General features: G+C 35.5%; 1 protein-coding gene across 1 annotated transcript in view; it reads left to right on the top strand.

Annotated features, from left to right (window-relative positions):
• Positions 1-20,541, top strand: part of LOC142334949 (uncharacterized) — a 100,968-nt gene that overhangs the window by 39,089 nt on the left and 41,338 nt on the right. Inside the window, exon 8 of the mRNA XM_075383278.1 lies at positions 2,855-2,916. Within this exon, the coding sequence (XP_075239393.1) occupies positions 2,855-2,916 (62 nt within the window). The remainder of the gene's footprint in view (positions 1-2,854; positions 2,917-20,541) is intronic.

Here is a 20,541-nt window from a genome sequence, read left to right as displayed (position 1 = left end):
CCGTTTAAGTTTTGCCGATCATAACAAAAATATTCAGAAAAAACTGAAACAGTTTACTGCTAATAGGTATGTTAACAGTAAGGTTGAGAAAACTATGCAACTACTTGCTAGCGTTGGACCGTACTGTTTTCAAAAGACCGTACATAAAAAAATGCAGGAAAAACACGCTAAAGTTTTTGCTAAAAGTTTCTTTAAAAACTATTTTATTCGTTCCTTAGAGATAAAGAAATTTGTTATTGGCTGATTACTGCCGTTATTTGTAAGCTGTATACTGCCGTTTTATTCCAAAGAATTGTAAATTGGTTATATTGGAAGTTTTTTTAAACACATAGTAAATCATTTTCCATGCATTAAACCAACAAAACTCTGTATGTTTTTTTCCTCACAGAGGCGCCAAAAAACAATCTATGGGTGTCAATTGTGTCCTTTTGCAGCACATTCGACATTTGAATATGAAAAAAAAATGTTTAAGTACCCGTATGTACTATGTAAAGTTCCTAAACAATTTGTTATTATTTTCATTATTTTTTTTATTATTATTATTTTTGTACAATCTTAGATGGAACTGTTTCTACAAGAGAAAATTTAAAAAAATTTAAGATTTTTTAAAACAAGAAGTCCACTCATTCAGGAATGTTCAGTCTACTTAACGTGATAAAACTTTCAACCAGATTTTTTCCGGCCATTCTTTGATTACTCGTCTTCGATTACGGCAATATGATTTGAGTACGATTAGAGCTGTTCTCCGAACACAAAACTTTTTCATACTGAATATAACGGCAAATGTCTGATAAAAATAACCATTATTAGAGAGCTCATGACATGATATCATTGGTCACTGAAAGTCCGAGGCAGAAAGATTAGCTTAAAAATTGTGCTTAGAAATGAAGAAGTGAAAGTCTAATTTTTCATTCTATATTCTCGTTAAGTCTCAATTTAATATTTTAAAAAAAGGAACAACTTCTGACAGTAGAACCAAATCATCTATTTGATATTGACATTGAATTGGAGAAACAATTGATTGAATTTGCTGAAAAATGTGAAAAGATTAGAAAAATTGATATCTTTTCCGTTTGTGAACCCTCATACGTTATGCGCCTCAGTTAAGGAGCACGTGACACTACACAGTATCTCATTATGTAAAAATATTGCACGTGCGTTTGGGGGGAGTCAGGTTTTGACTGCATTTCAACGTATCAATTCATTAATAGATGGAAAAGAGGCTGCATATCGAGTAATGCCAGAAATTATGATTGTTAAACGCAAGTTTTCTCTGTTAAAATTTTTTTTGGGGTAATTTAGCATGCATTAATTTAGCTGTCTTTCAAAACACTTCATTATTACTAAGAATTAAGTGAACTGTCCTATAATACCATCTATTATTGGACAGTTGAAAGACAGCAGTATTATTGATTTCAGACGAAATCATAAATATAAATTACCAGTTTTGCTTGCGTACACTTCTGTATTAACGGAAGCAAATTTTGAGGAGCAAACGAGCAAAACTGGTGATTTTCACTGAAGATTTTAAGAAAACTCGAGAAAACTTTCCGCCTGATGCAATTACAGTTCAACTGACATTGGCGAGATCTGTCCAACAACAAAAATTGTCTTCGTATGTGTTACAACAATTTTTTTCGCCTGAGGGACTTTGTACCCTTACACGATTGCGCTCGCTCAAGCCCGAGTGCTGGGCAAGAGGTTCGAGTAAAACTGAGATACAATTTGGCAGATTAGTGAAAGAAAAGTTTTCTTCAATTTTTTAATTTTTTTAAGTTTTATTTCCCGAGCTTAGTGGGTGCATATTAATTGCACCCACTAAGCTAGGGGGCCTAAACGGAAAAGACCCGAAAAATTGAAGAAAACTTTTCTTTCACTAATCTGCAAAAATGTACTCCTTACTTTAATTTCAAATGATTTTCACCAGTTTTGCACCCTCTGATTCTCTGAGTACATTGGAAGAAAATCGCAGTCCCCCTCAAACCTTTTGCCCATCACTCTGGTTTAAGCGCACTCTTGTCAGGGTAGTAAGTCCTTAGGACGACTAAGATTTTGTTCTGACATATACGAAGACAATGTATGTTGTTGGACAGATATTGCAATGTCAGTTGGACTGTAATTGCATCAGGCGGGAGTTTTGTCGTGTTTTCTTAAAATCTTCAGTGAAAATGACCAGTGTTGCTCGTTTGCAGCTCAAAATTTGTTTCCGTTAATACAGAAGTGTAGCAAGCAAAACTGGTAATTTATATTTATGATTTCGTCTGAAATCAATAATACTGCTGTCTTTCAACTGTCCAATACTAGATGTTATTATAGGACAGTTCATTTAATTTTAAGTATTAATGAAGTGTTTTAAATGACAGCTGATTTAGTGCATGCTAAATTTCACAAAAAATACACATTTTAACAAAGAATACTTGTGGCGTTTAACACTCATTATTATTGGCTTTACTCGGTACGCAGCCTCCTTTCCATCCATTAATGAATTGATACGTTGAAAAGCAGTCAAGAACAGCACATTGCGAATTTATCTGAAGATCTTACGAGTCTGCACGAAACAGACTAGTATGTTCAGTATAGCTCTCAGTACAGTATTTGGATACACCTACAGTTCGTTTTAAAGTTAAAAGTGCTACAAGGTTAAAATTTCGGATTTTAAAAACATGTTTGTACCAGTGCCATTATTCAAGAAATGCTGCCTATGTGACTTAGAATTAAAATCTGCAAGTTTTTTTTTTTTAAAAAAGATGGGAAAGTTAGAACCATGATAGGCAATATGATCAATAAGTGCATCAATTTTGCTTCCTTTTACAAAATGACCCCCAGAGTTTGACTTATGTCCTCCTGTTTTCAGAAACAATACATTTGGATCGAACCATCTGAAGGGTCATGCCCTTGTCAGCTTGATAACTCAAGGTAAGCCGCGTTTGTTATTGATTGAGCTCTAGATATAAAATATAAATAAAACATCGCAACGATGTACAGGACCATATAGCCTCTAAACGTTTGCAGCTTAATTATTGTGGTTATTTTTCGATTGGGACCTATTTTGGTTCATTGAATATGTACATTGAGTTTTCTGGTCGTGAAAATACATCCTGTACACTTTCACGTTTAAAGACACAACGGAGGCCAATGTACACTGATAAAAAATTAGTTGTTTGTAAAACATGAACAATCGAAAAATATTAAAGAGTGGTTGCTCAATTTTGTACAAGAGATATGATATGTCACAAAAAACGCTGCAACTACCCAGGTTGAGGTCCAGACCCAAATTGACTTCTGATCAGACCCAGTCAAGCGCACACCCGTGTGTTCCCAGACCGAAATTACAGGGTCTTTTCGGAAGTTCCAGCGCACTACGGTCTGATCATGGTCTGGAGATGGTCTGATCAGAGGACATTTTGGTCTGAAAAGTCTGATCATAGGCGGATTCGAGCGCACTTTTGTCTGATCAGAGGCGACTTCGAGCGCAATTGGATCTGATCATAAATGTCTTCAAACGCAATTGGGTCTGATCAGGGACCATTTCGAGCGCATTATTTTTTTTTCATTTTTTTGTTTTTTTACTGAAAGATGTTGGCTCTGCCAAGAGACAGCCAAAAAAGCAGCTTTCTGATCAGAGACTCATCTAAAGTCCGATAGCTCTGATCAGAAAAATAGAGTCCAGCAGATAGCTGAGGCCGGTCCCCTTTAGAAGAAATTTTGATCAACTGGAGATCACGACGATTCTTATGGAAAGCTGTGATAACTCATCCATTGAGTCAGAATTATAAACTAATCTGTACACTAAGTAAAATTTATTCTCAACAGTTGGGTTTCGTTTTCTTTAGCAATACTTTTAAAATCGATTTTTCCTTAGATGAATTAAATACTGCAAACATCAGTTTTTATGAAATGAATATATTATAGCAAAATTAAGAGATTTTTCATAAGTAAAACCTGTCTCTGATCAGACTATTTCGAGCGCACTTGAGTCTGATCAGAACCGTTTTGGAGCGCACTTCAGTCTGATCATAAATAGCTGCAAGCGCAACTGGGTCTGATCATAAATGTTTCGAGCGCAACTGGGTCTGATCATAACCTCTTCGAGCGCATTTGAGTCTGATCATAGTCTGATTAAGGTCTGGGCAATGGTCAGAATTTGAGTCTGGGCCATGGCCTGAAGATGGTCTGATCAGAACACCTTCGGTCTGAAAAGTCTGATCAGGGACCTTCTGTGTCTGGAAATCCTGATCAGAGGTCACTTGGGTCTGGAAAGTCTGATCAGGGTGAATTTCCGTCTGGAAATTCTGATCAGAGATAATTTCGGTCTGGAAAGTCTCATCAGATGCAAATTTGGGTCTGGACCTCAACCTGGGTATGACCATTCGATATCTGTTGCGAGAACATTAAAAACTATAATTTTTTTAAAAAAGGTCTTTGAGAGAAATAATTGATTATATGAAAGACACCTTCAAGTTTCTGATTTCTCAAAAAATAAGTGGGGCAAAAATTCCCTTAGAATTTCCATGTTTCCAGGATTTTGAGACTCAAATATTTTCGATAAAAAATCAAGTACATTTATTCACATAATTGAAAAAGCTTGAAAAATCATTTTGGATTTCTAATAGTTGAAGTAATTCAGCCCCCTAAAACATTCAATATCAATTAGAAACGTCTGAAGAAGTTTGGAAAAGATCTTAGAGACCTTTTCATCTTTTACTATTATCTTTTTCATATTAATTAACTTTTTGTTGCAATGCTATTATATAGAATACTTCAATGTTATTGCGGATTGCTAATTTTGTGGTATCAATTGTTTGACCATTCTAAACTCAAATCAGGTTTTATTAAGTCTCATTACAATAATTGGAAACTGATTATTCTTCAATTTGGTCTCCAGATGCTTTTCGAAAAAGATTACTCCTTTTTTAGGACACTTCCTCTGTTTTTTTTTAATTAATATAAATGTGTAATACATTTGTGAGCATTGCCATTTTAACCAAATTTCTCGCTGTTTCATGCCATTTTCATGTCAACTTTTTTCCTATAAATTTTATTCAGCTGTCTCTTTCAAACAATAGAAAACTAGTAGATTTTTTTATTAATCCCTCACCTCCTTCGTTGTTTTGCAGTTTTTTTTCTACAAATTTATTCACTGTATACGTTTATCATGTCAACGATCATTATAACGTTTTGGAAGCTAATTGTTTATATAAACAAAACAGAATGGCCTAATTTTAAAGTTGTCTTTCCAGCAGACTGATTCGGCAGAACGAGTTCTCCTTCGTTGTCAATCTGTTGCCTGGCGAACAAAAATTATACAAATAAACCATAATAGGTGATTGCGCTCATCATCGGCCAATTCTTTTTCCAATAAAACAAAATAGACGAATGAGTCATAACCCCCCATTGAATTTTGAGCTTGATGTTCTTTGCGGTAAAACCTGGATGAGTCAGCTGAAAAAAAATGCAGAGTTGTTAGAAAAAAATAAACAATGCGTTGAACTTTTCCAATTCTTCCTCATTCATCCTCATTGCTCCTGATCGTTGTTTACAAACATAAACAATGCGTTAAATTCTTGCAATTCGTCCTCATCAAAAGTTTTTTTTGAAACTGCATAAATTTTTAAGGTTTATTATAATTTCCAATTGGCTTCGCTACCTATCAGTGTCATATTCGCGAAAAATACAGTAGCATGATGGTTATATTCATGCTACTATATCTTCGAGACTTCTGGTCACAAAAATTGTTAAGGCTGCTATGGGTAGTCTCTTCTCAGTGGTTAATACTAGCTTTCGACAATGTATATCACTTTTAATTAACTCTAACTCTCGTTTTACTGCTTTTTGAGGACTTTTTCTAAGCTGAATATTTGTTGTGCGTTTCAACACCCACAAGCTTAATCTTCCTCAGACGAATTTTGATCCTGAATGATGCTCGCTTTCCGGCCTCGGGTCCTACTCTGTCACAATGTGCAATAACCACTTCGACTGTCTATGCATCACCATTTATGAGTAAAGAATCAGTCGAAATTGGCGAAAAGTCAAGATTTTTAGTTGGTGTTTTGTGGGCCGAAGACAAATCATTATATGACAGTGTTTCATTTTCTTTTTGATCGGCATGTTGTGTGATGGTTTCAAAGAAACATCAAGAAACTTAGAAGTTTTCTTTATTAAAGTTTCAAAGAACGAAAGAAGAACTTACCTGACGAACTTTATTGCTGTGTCGATAAATAATGGCAACAGTAATAAACTCAATTCTAATTTTGTTTTGGCGCTATTATTATCTTATTAACCTATCAATCATATGTCAGGAGTAATTTCTCCCACCAACAGAAACCTGATTCTAACATCCACCGACCTCCAACTAATGAACTCGATTTTACCCAAGCCATATATGATTCTCATGAAATGTTGATGAAAATAGAAAATCACCTCCGGGATTCGGAGTTAAGATCTATTCACATGCCCATCAGTTAAAATAGTTTTAGCTAATCTAAATTTTCTCTTTATATTTTTGCATAGATAATTACTATAAATACAAGCTAATTTTTTTATTCTTTCAGTTCAAAATTTAATTTAAAATTCAATTTATTGAATTGTTTGACCCGTGTTATTGACCAGGACAATGGTGTCCAGACCAGCTACAGACAGACAAATTTTGGATCTACAGAATTCAGAATCAGCTACTGTATAGATTATATCTTTTGTGGCGAAATGTCGCGCAGAGAAGAAAGAGGACAAGGTCAACACCGATGGTAATGTACGGGTCCTACAATTAACCAATGGCTTCCTTAGTATGTGCGGGCAAGATGAAATTATTAAACTTAGGAGTCTAATGAGTCCTAGAAATTTGATAGACACTCCGTATAAAGACATCAGATTTGCGATTCAAAATTATATTTCTCCTAAAGAGAGAGTAGTAACGGCAGAAAGGGCTAAATTTCTGTCCGTAATACAAGGTGTAGGGGAGTCAGGTGACGACTTCTTAGCACGTCTGAGAGAAATAGCACGCTATTGCGACTTCGAACAACTGAAAACAGCGGCCAACCCCGAAGAAGAGTTGGTAAAAATAAAGTTTATCTCAGGTTTGAGTGACCCTGAAGCAAAACTTAGACTACTAGACGGTGTTAAAGCAAAACCAGCAATGTCGGTTAAAGAAATGACCAAGAACTTACGGTTCAGTAGTCAAGTAAAGGCTTTTGCCAGTTCGTCATCAAGTAATAAGCCCTTTACTGTGAAAGAAGAAGTAGGGTTCAATTTCAAAAAGACCTTTCGAAAACCAAATGAAAAAATTACAGCTAACAAAAGCAACAACATCTGCACTAAGTGTGGAGTTAAGCCATACTCTAGCAGACCCTGTTCAGCGCTAAGTAAAAAAATGCAAAACCTCTGAAAAGGTGGGACACTTCTCAAAAATGTGTAGAAGCAAACCCCATCTAAATTCAGGTGAGTACAAAAAACAGAATACATTTTGCGAAAAAAATGTTTCTTCAGAGCAAGCATATCCAGCATCGGAGATGGGAATGTTTTATTCTGAAGAACAAATCTTTAGCATAACTGTGACATGGGAATATATCTCAATAAATAACTGCAAAGTAAAAATGCATGTAGACACAGGTGCAGGTAGCACAGTGATATCACCAAAAAATGGACAGAGCTTGGTAAACCTCAGCTGGATGGTAAGATAAGACATCTCGAAGCTTATGATAGTCATCAATTAACGCTTCTGGGATCACATACTTGTGACATTGATTGGAACGGAAGCAGGCTCACGCATAAACAAGTAGCAGTTGTGCAGTCTGATAAAGAATTTGGACTACATGGTAGAGACCTTCTACTCAAGCTCTCTGTGAACAACATCAGAGTGAAAAATAACTCTACCTCTTCAAGACAAGTTCACAGAGAAGCTGAAACAAATGGTCAGACAAGGCATCCTTGAACCGGTACAGCCAGTAGGAGTCACTAATGCATCTCCAGTGGTGTGGCAGAGAAAGAAGAGTGCAGAACTGATACTTTGCGTGGACTTGAAAGTGCACATCAATGGCAATGTCATGGATGAGGACTACCAATACCAGACATGGAGACGATCTTCCACAACCTACATGTGGCCTCATACATTGGCAAAATTGACCTCTCAGATGCCTACCATCAAATTGAACTTGACGAAGAAGCAAATGATATATGCACAATCAACACATCTCAGAGACTGTTCAAGATGTGCCAACTACCTAAGGGATTGAAAAACTCTTCTTCAATCTTCCAGAATTGCATCGAATCAACACTCAAAGGAATCAAAGGTGTTGTGATCTTTCAAGACGATGTATTGGTGTATAGAACTACCAAGGAGCAGTTAGACAAGAGAATGCTTGTAGTCAAGAGTCGACTACTTGAGAAAAATGTTACTATTAATGAGAAAAAATCTAACTTAAAACCAGTTGATAGCGATAGCTTCTTGGGATACTGCATTTCAAAGGAGGGAATAGCACCAGATCCCAAACATGCTGAAAAAATAAAAATGCAAAAGCACCAACTAACAGCAAACAACTCGAATCGTTTGTTGTGCTAATTGTTGTGAGCTAATTTTTACGGAAGAATAATTCTTGATTTTGCAACAAAAGTGCTACCCTAAATAACATGAGAAAAGCAATTTCTCATGGGGCAAAATGCAACAAAAAGCCTTTGAAGACATAAAAAATGAATTATGTGCTAAACCAATTTTACAGCCATATAGTCTATAAAAAGAAGCAACAGTTACTAATGACGGCTCTGAAAAGGCCATTGGCGGGGTTCTTTCGCAGGAAGAAAATCCAATCATATATGTATCAAGAAAATTGACTCCAGCAAAGCAAAAATAATCTAACATAGAGCGGGAAGCACTGGCAATTGTGTTTGTGGTCACAAAACTTAAGCAAGGCCTTCTTGGAAGACGATTTACCCTACAGACTGACCACAAACCACTCAAATATCTCTTTGCACCAGACGAAGAGATCCTGAAGACAGCATCAGCGAGAATCACGAGATGGACAATAGCTCTAATGGGTTTCGACTATGAAATGAAGTACGCACCAGGAGAACAGATACCCCATGCAGATGCTTTGAGCAGAATGGACTTTGACGAAGACGAATCGGACAACGATTGAATGTGCTTCACAATCAATAACATCTGATTTGCCCAGAGTGATTTGGTGACCCAAGCAGAAATCAAAACTGAACTTGGAACAAACATACTCTTCCAGGACATAATGAAGCGAATCAAAAGCGGCAATTGGAAGCAATGTTCAGAAGCGGAAAAAGGATTCAAACAACAGAAATATGCACTTACTTTACATAATGGAATCAATTTCAGAGGTGTTGTTCCTTTCACTCCACCCAAACTACGACACTTGGTTTTGAAAAAAGCGCATAAAACACATCCCGGGAAGAATATAACTGAGGCATCAGTCAGAATGATAGCATGGTGGCCTGGCATTACCCAAAACGTCCAACACTTTGTTAGTAAATGTAAGAATAGTCAAATTAACAGGCCTAGCCTGGGAAAAACAGTCTCTACGTGGTCAGAAGCTGACGTTTGGGAACGGCTCCACATGGACTAGGGTTATATTAAGGACCAGAACAATATCTTAGTAAATGTTGACGCGGGTTTTGGTTGGATAGAAACTTTCCCCGCGGGAAATAGAACACCAGAAACAGTTAAAATATATCTTAGTCAAATCTTTGCAAGATCCGGAATACCGAAAAAAAACTTTAGTATCTGATAATGGTACTGAACTTGTAAGTGGTAACCTTAGACAGTGGTGTGAATCACTGGGAATTAAGAAATTGGAATCACCCATCTATCATCCAAGAGCTAATGGACTAGCTGAAAGAGAAGTTCAGACAGTGAAGCGGGCACTTCAAGCGTGGAGTCCCAACCTTAATGTCTCATTTGGAGTATTCCTGCAAAGGGCACTGAACACACATCGCAACACTTAAAAGACAAGAGGCAAAACTCCAGTTGAACTCTTGTTGGAACGCAGAGTGATACTGCCAGCAATAGCCGATTTCGACTCGCGCGAACCCATTTATTCAAGGCCAACGAAATACAAAGACAGTTCCTGCTACCTTCATCATCAGGAAAGGCTTGAACACATCTTTCATACCACCCGAAAACTCAACACGGACTATTCTAGTGAGCGACAACCAAATTGCGAGACTAGACGAGGACAATGTGAAAACTGAACAAGCAGTGGTTGAGACCATATCTCAATCAGAACAACAACTTCAGAACACAGATGTAGGACCTTCACTTCAAGATGAAGCTTCTGCAGGCACATCATCTGCAGAGCACCAACAACCCGAACCTCAGAGCCTGCACGAACATCAACAAGAAACAGAAAACAACCCCACAGATTTGGAAAACCTATGGCCACAAACTTGCTTAAAAAGGAGGGAGGGAGGATGTGATGGTTTCAAAGAAACATCAGGAAACTTAGAAATTTTCTTTATTAAAGTTTCAAAGAACAAAAGAAGAACTTTTCTGACGAACTTTATTGCTGTGTCGATAAGTAATGGCCACAAAATTAAAGTCAATTCTAATTTTGTTTTGGCGCTATCATTATCTTATTAACCTATCAATCATATGTCAGAAGTAAATTCTCCCACCGACAGAAACCTGATTCTAACATCCACCGACCTCCAACTAATGAACTCGATTTTACCCAAGCCATATATGATCCTCATGAAATGTTGATGAAAATAGAAAATCACCTCCGGGATTCGGAGTTAAGATCTATTCACATGCCAATCAAGTAAAATAGTTTTAGCTAATCTAAATTTTCTCTTTATATTTTTGCATAGATAATTACTAAAAATACAAGCTAATTTTTGTATTCTTTCAGTTCAAAATTTAATTTAAAATTCAACTTATTGAATTCTTTGACCCGTGTTATCGACCACGACATGTTGAAAAAGTTCGAGAAATGGAAAACTGAAAATAGAATTTTTTTCACAAAAATTGTTCACCTCTTCAATTCTTCTTCGATTTACGTGAAAATTTATAGAACTTGTAAAGCTTTTTAACGCAACTTCAGACATTTCCATTAAGCGTCAATCTGGGGTATCAAGTTCATTTTGTCTGCTTTTTTATGTCCACTATCTACAATTTTAATCAGCAGTAAAACATTAAAAATTACTTTTCCCCAAAAATCTCTCGCCCCATCATTCAGCTCCAATCCATATGTAATCACTTATACTTATGGAAGATTTTACTGCAGCTTCACTTTTGTTTACTCCAGCAACAACCTGGATATATAGTTCCCCTTTGTATGCGATTGTCATGTCAACTTTTTTAACTTTAAAATCTCCTCAACGGTGTTTTTCATAAAACGTAACTCTAATTTTGTTTTACTTAAAATCGTCGCTTCTTTCTTGTAATGTGAAGATTCGTATCTAATGTGTGGAACAATAATTGTTTATCTGAACAAAAAAAAGATGCAAGAGTTCGACGTTCGTCTATCCTAATTCCTCAGAGGGACTTAACCTTGGATGTCCATTTGTCGTCTGGCGAACAAACGCCATAATTCCTGATATCTTGTATCATCGGCCCAATAAAATTTCTGTCCAAAGAACGAAAAATACCCGAACGACGGAGAACTTCCCTAATAACTCTCTGATCAAAGTGTTGCTCGCAGAACACTCTGGATGCGTCAACTGAAGTAAGAAACACAGTATACATAATGCGTTGATTTTTACAATTAATCATTTTTAGAAGAAAATGCATAAATTTTAAAAACTTATAAGTTAGTTTTCCTTTGATTATGCTACCTATCAATGTCATATTGCCTAATCAAAGTAATATCCATGCTAATGGATTTTGGAGGCTTCTGGTCACAAAAACTGTCGAAGCTGCTATGAGCAGTCCCTTCCCACTGATTACCACTACCTTTCGACAGTCCTTTTCTTGCAGGAGCGAAATCGGACCACGGAATTCTCGACTGAACAGAAAATACCTCCGAAGAGTTCAAAAAATCATAATAGATTTAACCAAGCTTGGTTTTAGACATAGATCCCGATATTGACGTCTTAATTATAACGTTGTAGTTTCTCAAAATCGACGCGGCAGGGAGGATGCAATCAAAATTTTATTTGTAGTTCCGATCGAAACTTTCGAAAAGTTATTGAGAGTTGTTTGTGAAATAAACCTTTTTTCAGGTCTTGAGAAGCTTACTTACTGTCCTCGTGATAGCTTCAGTTTTTTACACTAAATTTTCATAGGAAAAGCAGTATTTACAGTATTGTAATATGACAATTTTCCGTCGATTTGAAGTCGCCCTGCGAACTTTTGTTTGAAATAGAGTGGTTGCCAGACGAAACACACATCTAAAGTACCTGGAACAATAACCAAAGATCTCAAATAAAAAACGAACCCGTTGGTTGTTAAATAAATTTTGTACAACTGTGTAAAAAAGATGAAATCAACATGAAAGTTGGCTACAACTTAATGGCGTAATTTCTATAAATTCTTTGTCACTAAACTCTCCATAATCAAAGAGATCCAAAGTTTGCTAATTGTTTATGCAAAATCTATATATTGAATCGGTGATAATAATTTTTTGATAATTCTTAGGCAAAAAACATGTCAGTTTTAACCCATAGGGCAATCACAAAAAACTCCATTTCTGGAAAAACGTATCAAAAACTGTAATCAATTTCAACAACAAGTCAAAATAGCAACAAATTATATCCGATTTACTTATGTTTCAGTTGATCAGTTTCACTTCTTTTTGAGGAATTTTTCTGAGTGGAATTTGTATAGTGTGTTTTATCACCCTCGGTTTTAAGCTGCCTCGCATGAATTTTTGAACTTGAATGGGCTGGTATACCAGCCTGGGCGCTGATTTTTGTCGAACTGTGCAATCGCCACTTCGATGTTCTCTGTACTGCAACTACTAGGTATAGAGTTGGTCGAAATTGGCGCAGAGTCAAAGTTTACGACAGAAAATTCATAGGCCGAAGACACATTATTCCATGGCACTATTACAATTTCATTTTGAACAGCAAGTTAAAAATGAATAACAGGAGATTTTTTTCACAAAACGGTTCACCTCGATGATTTTTCTTCAAACTATATAATTATAGAAAACATAAAAAGATATTTTAAAGCAGCTTCAGTGAATTCCATTAACCGTCAATCTTCAGTAGTAAGTTATTTTGTAAGCTTTTTTATGTCAAATAACTAAAGTTTTCATCAAAGTCTAACATTGAAAACTACTTTTTTCACAAAGATTCCTCACCCCTTTGTTCATCTCCAATAAAACGTAATCGTTTGTACTAGAAAGTTACTATAAAAGCTTTCAATGCAGATTGATTCTTTTCTTTTTTTGGCAACAATCTGGAAAATTAAATCACTTTATATGCTATTCTCTTTCTCCTTATAAAATTTTTACAACTGTTTTTTTTATCTAAAACTGTCTTGTGAAAATCTAAAACTTGTACTGCATACGTTTATTAATTCAACGATCATATCTATTTTGATGGAATTTGCTATTTGTTCATATAAACAAACAGAATAGCATAGTTCTACAATTCGTCTATCTTGATTCGGCTGAACAACTTCTCCTTTCCTTTCAATCTGTTGTCTGGCAAACAAACACCATACAAATAAAATCATAGTAGCTGATGTTGTCATCATCAGCCTGAAAAATCTTTTCCAACAAAACAAAATAAACAAATGAGTGATAAAATCCACAATGAATTTTAAGCAAGATTTTCCTTGCGGTTGGATACATCAACTGAAACAAAAACAAAGTGTACAAAGCGTGTTGATTTCTTCCATTTAATTGTTTTTTGATGAAACTGCTTGCATTTGAAACATTTATAAAAATGTTTGTGTTATTTTGCAACCTACGAGAGTGATATTGTTGAATGAAGGTAATGTAATGTTCATGCTAATGTGTTTTGGAGGCTTCTGGTCACAAGAGTTTATAAACATCATAAGAAACTTAACTAAGCATGGTTTTAGACAAAGACCCCAATATTAACGTTTAAATTATAACGTTGTAGTTTCTCAAAAACCACGCGGCAAGGAGGATGCAATCAAAGTTTTATTTGTAGCTCCGATCGAAATCTTTGAAAAGTTATAGAGAGTTGTTTGTGAAATGAATCGTTGTCTATGTTTTTGAGAAGCTTACTTACTTCTGTCGTGATTGCTTCAGTTTCCTACACGAAATAAAATTTTCAGCAGCAGCGCGGTATTGAATGTATTCTATTGTCTGACAGAAATCCCTAAATTTCAAAGTAACTGAAGAAATCTTGAAATCAAGCGGTTGCCAAAACGAAGCACACATTAAGAGCACCTGCAATACTAACCCGAAATAACCAATCTAGTGCGTTAAGGTAAAATTCGGTGCACTTCTTATGTCTATAAGAACTATCTATAAGTTTTTATCAAAGCAAAAATCTGAAAACATTATTTTTAACGAAAAACCTCAGCCCCACCAATCTATATGTAGCCACTTGTACCTTAAGATTTTACTGAAGCGTCACTTTAATGCCTTCAGCGACAGTCTGGACCACTGCTTCAGTTTCATAAGCCATTCTAATGTCAAATCGGTATCTAGGTTTTTGAGAACGTTACTCGCTTCCTGCGTGATTGCTTCAGTTTCCTACACGCAATAAATTATTCATTAGCATTGCAGTATTGAATGTTTTCTAATCTGACCGGATTCCAAATTGAATGGTAGTCAAAACGAAGCACACATCAAGAACACCTGCAATCATAACCAAAGGCTTAGAATGAGGAGGAAAATTAGGGTAAAAGACGTCCTAAGCTGACTTTTTTTCTCGCAAACTGCTGTACCAAGAACTTCAGCGAGATACTTTTATCTGAGACAAAATGTTTGCCAAACTCATTTGCTTTTAAGAATCTCCCCATTTTAAAAATATCTTTTCTATTCCATAACACGTAAATGCGACAAAGATGTGAGGCATACTTAATATAGATTTCAAGATTCTCTAGCAAGGGATTGCAGCGCCCCCTCGAGCTGCATTTTTTTGAACTCTTGCTTTGATATACTCCAGAGTTTGAGTCTTCTCAAATCTGTATAATTATTTATCCTTGATAAAATTCTCTGGGAAAAATTAATCACAATGCTAAGGAAAATTATTAAGTGTAGATTGTATTAGAAATTGTTTTGATCAACTAAGTTCTGTTGAATTTAACCATTTCCACCGACAACCCTTAAACAAATTACAGAAGATCACTTCAAGATAACGTTATTCACTGGCTAGAGCGTAGTTTCCACAGTTGATTGCTTCATGGAAGTCGCTGAGAAAATATTATAGTAACGACAATAATGCGATAAGAGATAAATATGAAATTTCTTTCTTTTTTATCAGCTAAATTTTGTTGAGCACAAAAAAATTATACGGAATTTAAAAAAAAGAATTTATTTCTGGATAATTTCAAGGATTCTATCCTTTTCTTTTTAAGGAAAATTGATTAGTTTCAGAAATCTATCACGGAAAATTCTTTTCTGTAAAAAGCTTAACGCGCAAATTCTTTTCTGTAAAAAGCTTTAAAGAACAAAATTGGACATAAAAAGTATCAGAACAAGAAGGAAATCTTTATACGTTTCCTCTTTTCCTACAAAAATTCACCATTCTGCTTTTGCTCCTACCTGTCGCTGGGCCATGACGTTGCTTTAAACTCATCTTTTTGCACTAATTCTCTGCTAATACCTCCAAAATCAATATCCGGGGCAGAAAGAGATTTCGGGCACGAAGAAAACGTCGGATATGTTGTCTTGATCGACATCTGTAACTTTCCCTTTGAGCAATCGACCTGGTCGTTGCTCTTTATTTAACTCAAAAACATATTCAAGATAATCAGCCGTCCAGGTTTAGCCTACTCCACAAATTTCCGTACATGCAACAAATTGAGTGTCGAATCAAACCGATGTAAAAACAAGCCGAAAAAGTCAAAATTGTAAAAGTTATTGAACAGTATATGAACAGTGATTGGTGTTCATTGCCGACAAACCGTTATTTCAAAGTTTAAAAAAAAATAACCGCTTTACAGCTAACACTATTTCGGCTATATATCCCATTCGGCTAATTTAGCTTCAACCATTTTTCAAGACCTTCGAAAATTGTTTTTATAGCACATCAAATAAAACACAAAATGATAATAAGAATAAGTAATGACTATCTCCAATCCATGAAATTAAATCTTTCATTAACTTCTGTTCTATCCGTCATTGAATCTCCCAAAAAAATGTTTCCAAGATTATGTTTCCAACATAGAGTGACAAACGCTTCCAGAGCACCGAATTAAGAGCTCAGCTTAATTTCAGGTTTCTTTGTTCATCACAACATTTAGTATATGGCAGAGGAGACGAAAAATATCAGGCAACATCGGATCTTGATTGTTCAAGTGGTGGGCTCTTCTTGCCGTTCTATTAGAAGAGCTGCATTTTAATACGAAAACAAAGAAAAAAATAACAGAAATAGTTAGTAAAATTGAAAAGAAACATCTTACACCTTCTAAAAATTACACCATATTTCGAAAAATTGACAAATTGCAGAACAAGTTGAGCGTTGTAGGTAGCTCCGAGAAAACATAGTCATCGATGACTCAAGGATCTACTATCATCCTGGTTTCCAAGTCACGTAATCAACGTCAACTCGAGAAAGTGACTCTTTTGCTATATGGTTTCTTTGAACAGAGCGCCAACAAATTTTGAGGCTGAATATTGACTACTTTTATTGTTTCTCGTTGCCATTTTGCTCACAAGAGCCTTCGCATTTTCTTGTGAAACTATAATGAATGACAAAGTTAGGTCTTAGGTTAAATAATTGTCGATCGATGGACGGGTTTGTCTACTGATTCCCTCATATTGTCCCATTGACAACGCACGCCATGAAAACAGATTACTTGCTACTTTGACAAATTTGTTTTAGAATTTGGAGGCATTTATTAGCGTTTTCACTGTCTCCTGGACATTCTCAAAGTTATGTTTTGAAGTTGTTGGTTAATTTCTTTCAAAAAGCGAGCCCAATTAGATTCGTTTTGTTTAAATTAGTTTGAAACTCTTTACCACTATAGGAAGAAAACGTCTCCTATGTGCTTAGGCTCATCCACGTAAGCCAGCATTGTTGCTGCTTTTGAGCCTGATAAAAAAGTTGGGCATATTTTCTGTCGTTTCTTTTGCCGGCGAGGTTAAATTTTGATGACGGGGGTTTGGAATCCCTGCCAAAATGTTTTTGGAGAACTGGTTGGTTAAACATTGAAGGTTTATTACCTTTTTGAGATTAAACTCAACAAAACGAATTCCCCAGGCATTTGAGAATTTTTATCGTGTAGGATCTTACAAATCTCTTACATAATTGTCTTATAAGTACTTATTAGATTATGCGTTGACTGACTAAGACTTTGTAAGACAATTTATCAGGTCTTATACGATGAAAGTCTTCTTATTGGGTCTGATAAGATCTTACACGATAAATGTTCACTTTTGTCAGATCTTACAAGATAAAAATTCTACCTTATAAGATCATACACGATAAAAATTCTGCTGACAAAAATGTTTATCGTGTAAGATATTATAATAATCTTATAAGATCTTATAAGATAAACATTCGGAAAGCTATGACTCATCATTTTGATAAGAATTTTTATCAGACCTTATACGATAAAAATTCTCTAAGTATGATATGTTCTTCATATTGAAGAGATTTCAGGGTTGCTTTCAAGCAGTAGCCAAAAAGCTACAGCATGCAACTCTTAAATGTCAGAGTAACAAAGAAAACATCATCTTATTTTGTCTTTTGAGACTTATAAGATATTGTGAAAAAAGTTATTCGAGTGTTAGGGGCTTTTTCTGAGGCAGTATTTATCAAACTAGGCTGTAAAAATTTTTTTCAAAGACAAAAACTATTTTGGAATGCTAAGTTTAGCCATAGTCCCTAGTTAAGACTCAGAATAATACTGCAGTCAAAATAAAATCAACAAACATTTTTTGTTTCAAAATTGGTAAATTGACCGAATATTTTTTACTTTCATAAGAACTTGACTACGTTATTCGGTTATATTGAAATCATTAAAACATGTCTCATCAGATCTTACACGATAAAAATTTAGCCCTATTTGAACTTTTCTCGCGTAAGATCTGATAAGATACTTATCAGTTCTTGTAAGATAACAATTCGGCAAAAAAGAATTTTTATCTTATAAAATCTGATGAGATATTTATCGGATCGCACAAGATAACAAATCAGCAAAATTAAAGTATTATTTTATAAGATCTGATAAGTATCTTATCAGATATTAAACGTGAATTTTTATCGTGTCACACCATATAAAATCTTACACAATTTTAGATCAGCATCTTATCAGATCTTAATGGATAAAAATTCCAAAATCACTGGGGTTATAACAAATGTCTTTGAGTAAAAAATGGGCTTAAGTGGAAGCATAGGCAATTAATTCCTCTGGCAAATAGGTCAGAAACTCAGCCTTTGCTTACAATGTTTGTCTATTATCCGCAAGGATGAGGGGATGATATTATCTTCTGACGCTATGTACACGGACATTTTTGACAGCTCTTGGTTTGTGGCGACGTCGTTGAAAATGTTCGAAAGCAGGTTTATTAGGCAAAGTTGATCACCTTTGTGCACATGAAGATTTTTTGTCTGATGGTATAACTAACACGCTTCTTACTGCCACACTGTAGATGTGCCAAATTTTGTGAAGTTATTGAGCTGGGTGCCACTCCCTAAAAACAAAACAAGAACTGATTAAGGAGCATCAAGAGTTTATAGAGTTATTAAATCAGGTTGCGCAGGATTTATCTCAGGATAATTTTGACAAGAGATCCTTTTGTGAAATTATAGTTCTGTAATTTAGAATGATTCTGTTCGTAAGTTAGAATGACTCCCAAAATTCCAAACATTATTACTTCATTTCTTCCAATTTGCGACATATTGTAAGTTTTTGTCAATGTTTTTCTCATTAAAAAAGAAATTTTACTACTGTATATAGGTTTATTTTGGAAGCGTGAGTAAGTTTGCTGGGGTTCAAGAATAGCAAAAACTTTTAAAAAAAGATTCCCTGTTTGTGATTTGATCGCGAACCATGAATGAACAAAATGAGCGTTGCAATAAGCTTGAATAATACATAGCATTGGACGAGTCAGGGTTATATTATATCGGAGCGCCAACAAACTCTGCGACTGAATATCGCAAAAGATTTTCAATTGCACTTTGTTAATGATTTATCTCCGTAAATTAAGATTGCAACGTTTTGTGTCATTAGATTGTCTTGATCCTTGATTGAGAGGGGATGTATTGAGGCGAGATGTTGATCAGGGAATGCACACATGTTTGACTGATATTCAGCAGTGAGCTGCTTGCTAGTCTGATTGAAAAATGATATACCCGTTTTTCTTAAACAGAACGAAACACAAATTGAGAAGATTTTTGAGCGCAGGATTCAAACAGAGATTGTGATCACAGCCCAGGTTGAGGTCCCAGATGGAAGCAAATATGTCCAGACCGAAGATGAACGCACGAGGGGGGGGGGGTCGTGCGTTCAAAATTACATAGTCCGGAAACATCAAAAAACGCACGAAAGTCTGGACATGAACGCACGAAAGTCTGGACATGAACGCACGAAAGTCTGAACAAGAACGAACGAAAGTCTGTTGAGCGCAAGAAAGTCTGAACATGAACGCATGAGAGTCTGATCATGAACGCACAAAAATTCGTGCGTTCATGTCCAGACTAAAAAACTAATCTTTTATGCTTGTAGATGCCCATTGAAGATGAAGACACCAGAGGGTTCCATGAGTTCACAAATCCCGAGATAAAGTCTTTTTCTTTACGTGAGGTGCATGAACCTCTTTATACTAATAAAAGACATCGCCTTTTTTTGCTATCGTGAGCAAAATTCAAGGTGTGTACCTACCAGTATTAAGAATAAAATGAACCTCTAATAATATAAGAATTTTTTTGACACTAATTCAAGAAAACTGAAGTCAACATAAACATATAACATCACATCATACACATAGATAACAACTCCTTGACCCCATGAAAAATACCTATTTTTAAAATTGGTTATTTGCAAAAGTCAAAAATTTCCGTGTGAAAACTAACTTTTTTCGTACGCAAGCTATAGCAAAATTCCTTTTCCCTACATTCTACCTACAAAGGGGATACTCCATGCAGAGTTTGGTTTGATTTTGGCAACTCCTTGACCCGATGAAGAAGACCTATTTTTAGAATTTGTTATTAGCGAAATTCGCAAATTTCCGTGTGAAAACTTAACTTTTTCGTACGCAAGCTATAGCAAAAATTCCTTTTCCCTACATTCTACCTAAAAAGGGGATACTCCATGCAGAGTTTGGTTTGATTTTGGCAACTCTTTGACCCGATGAAGAAAACCTATTTTTAGAATTTGTTATTAGCGAAATTCGCAAATTTCTGTGTGAAAACTTAACTTTTTCGTACGCAAGCTATAGCAAAAATTCCTGGTGAACGCACGAAAATATGAACTTGAACGCACGAAAGACTGTC

Source organism: Convolutriloba macropyga, chromosome 2 (genome assembly GCF_964194025.1).
Source record: "Convolutriloba macropyga chromosome 2, txConMacr16.3, whole genome shotgun sequence".
Taxonomy (NCBI): Eukaryota; Metazoa; Xenacoelomorpha; order Acoela; family Convolutidae; genus Convolutriloba; species Convolutriloba macropyga.
Note: the sequence above shows the minus strand (reverse complement) of the source record. Positions and strands in the feature narration are given on the sequence as shown.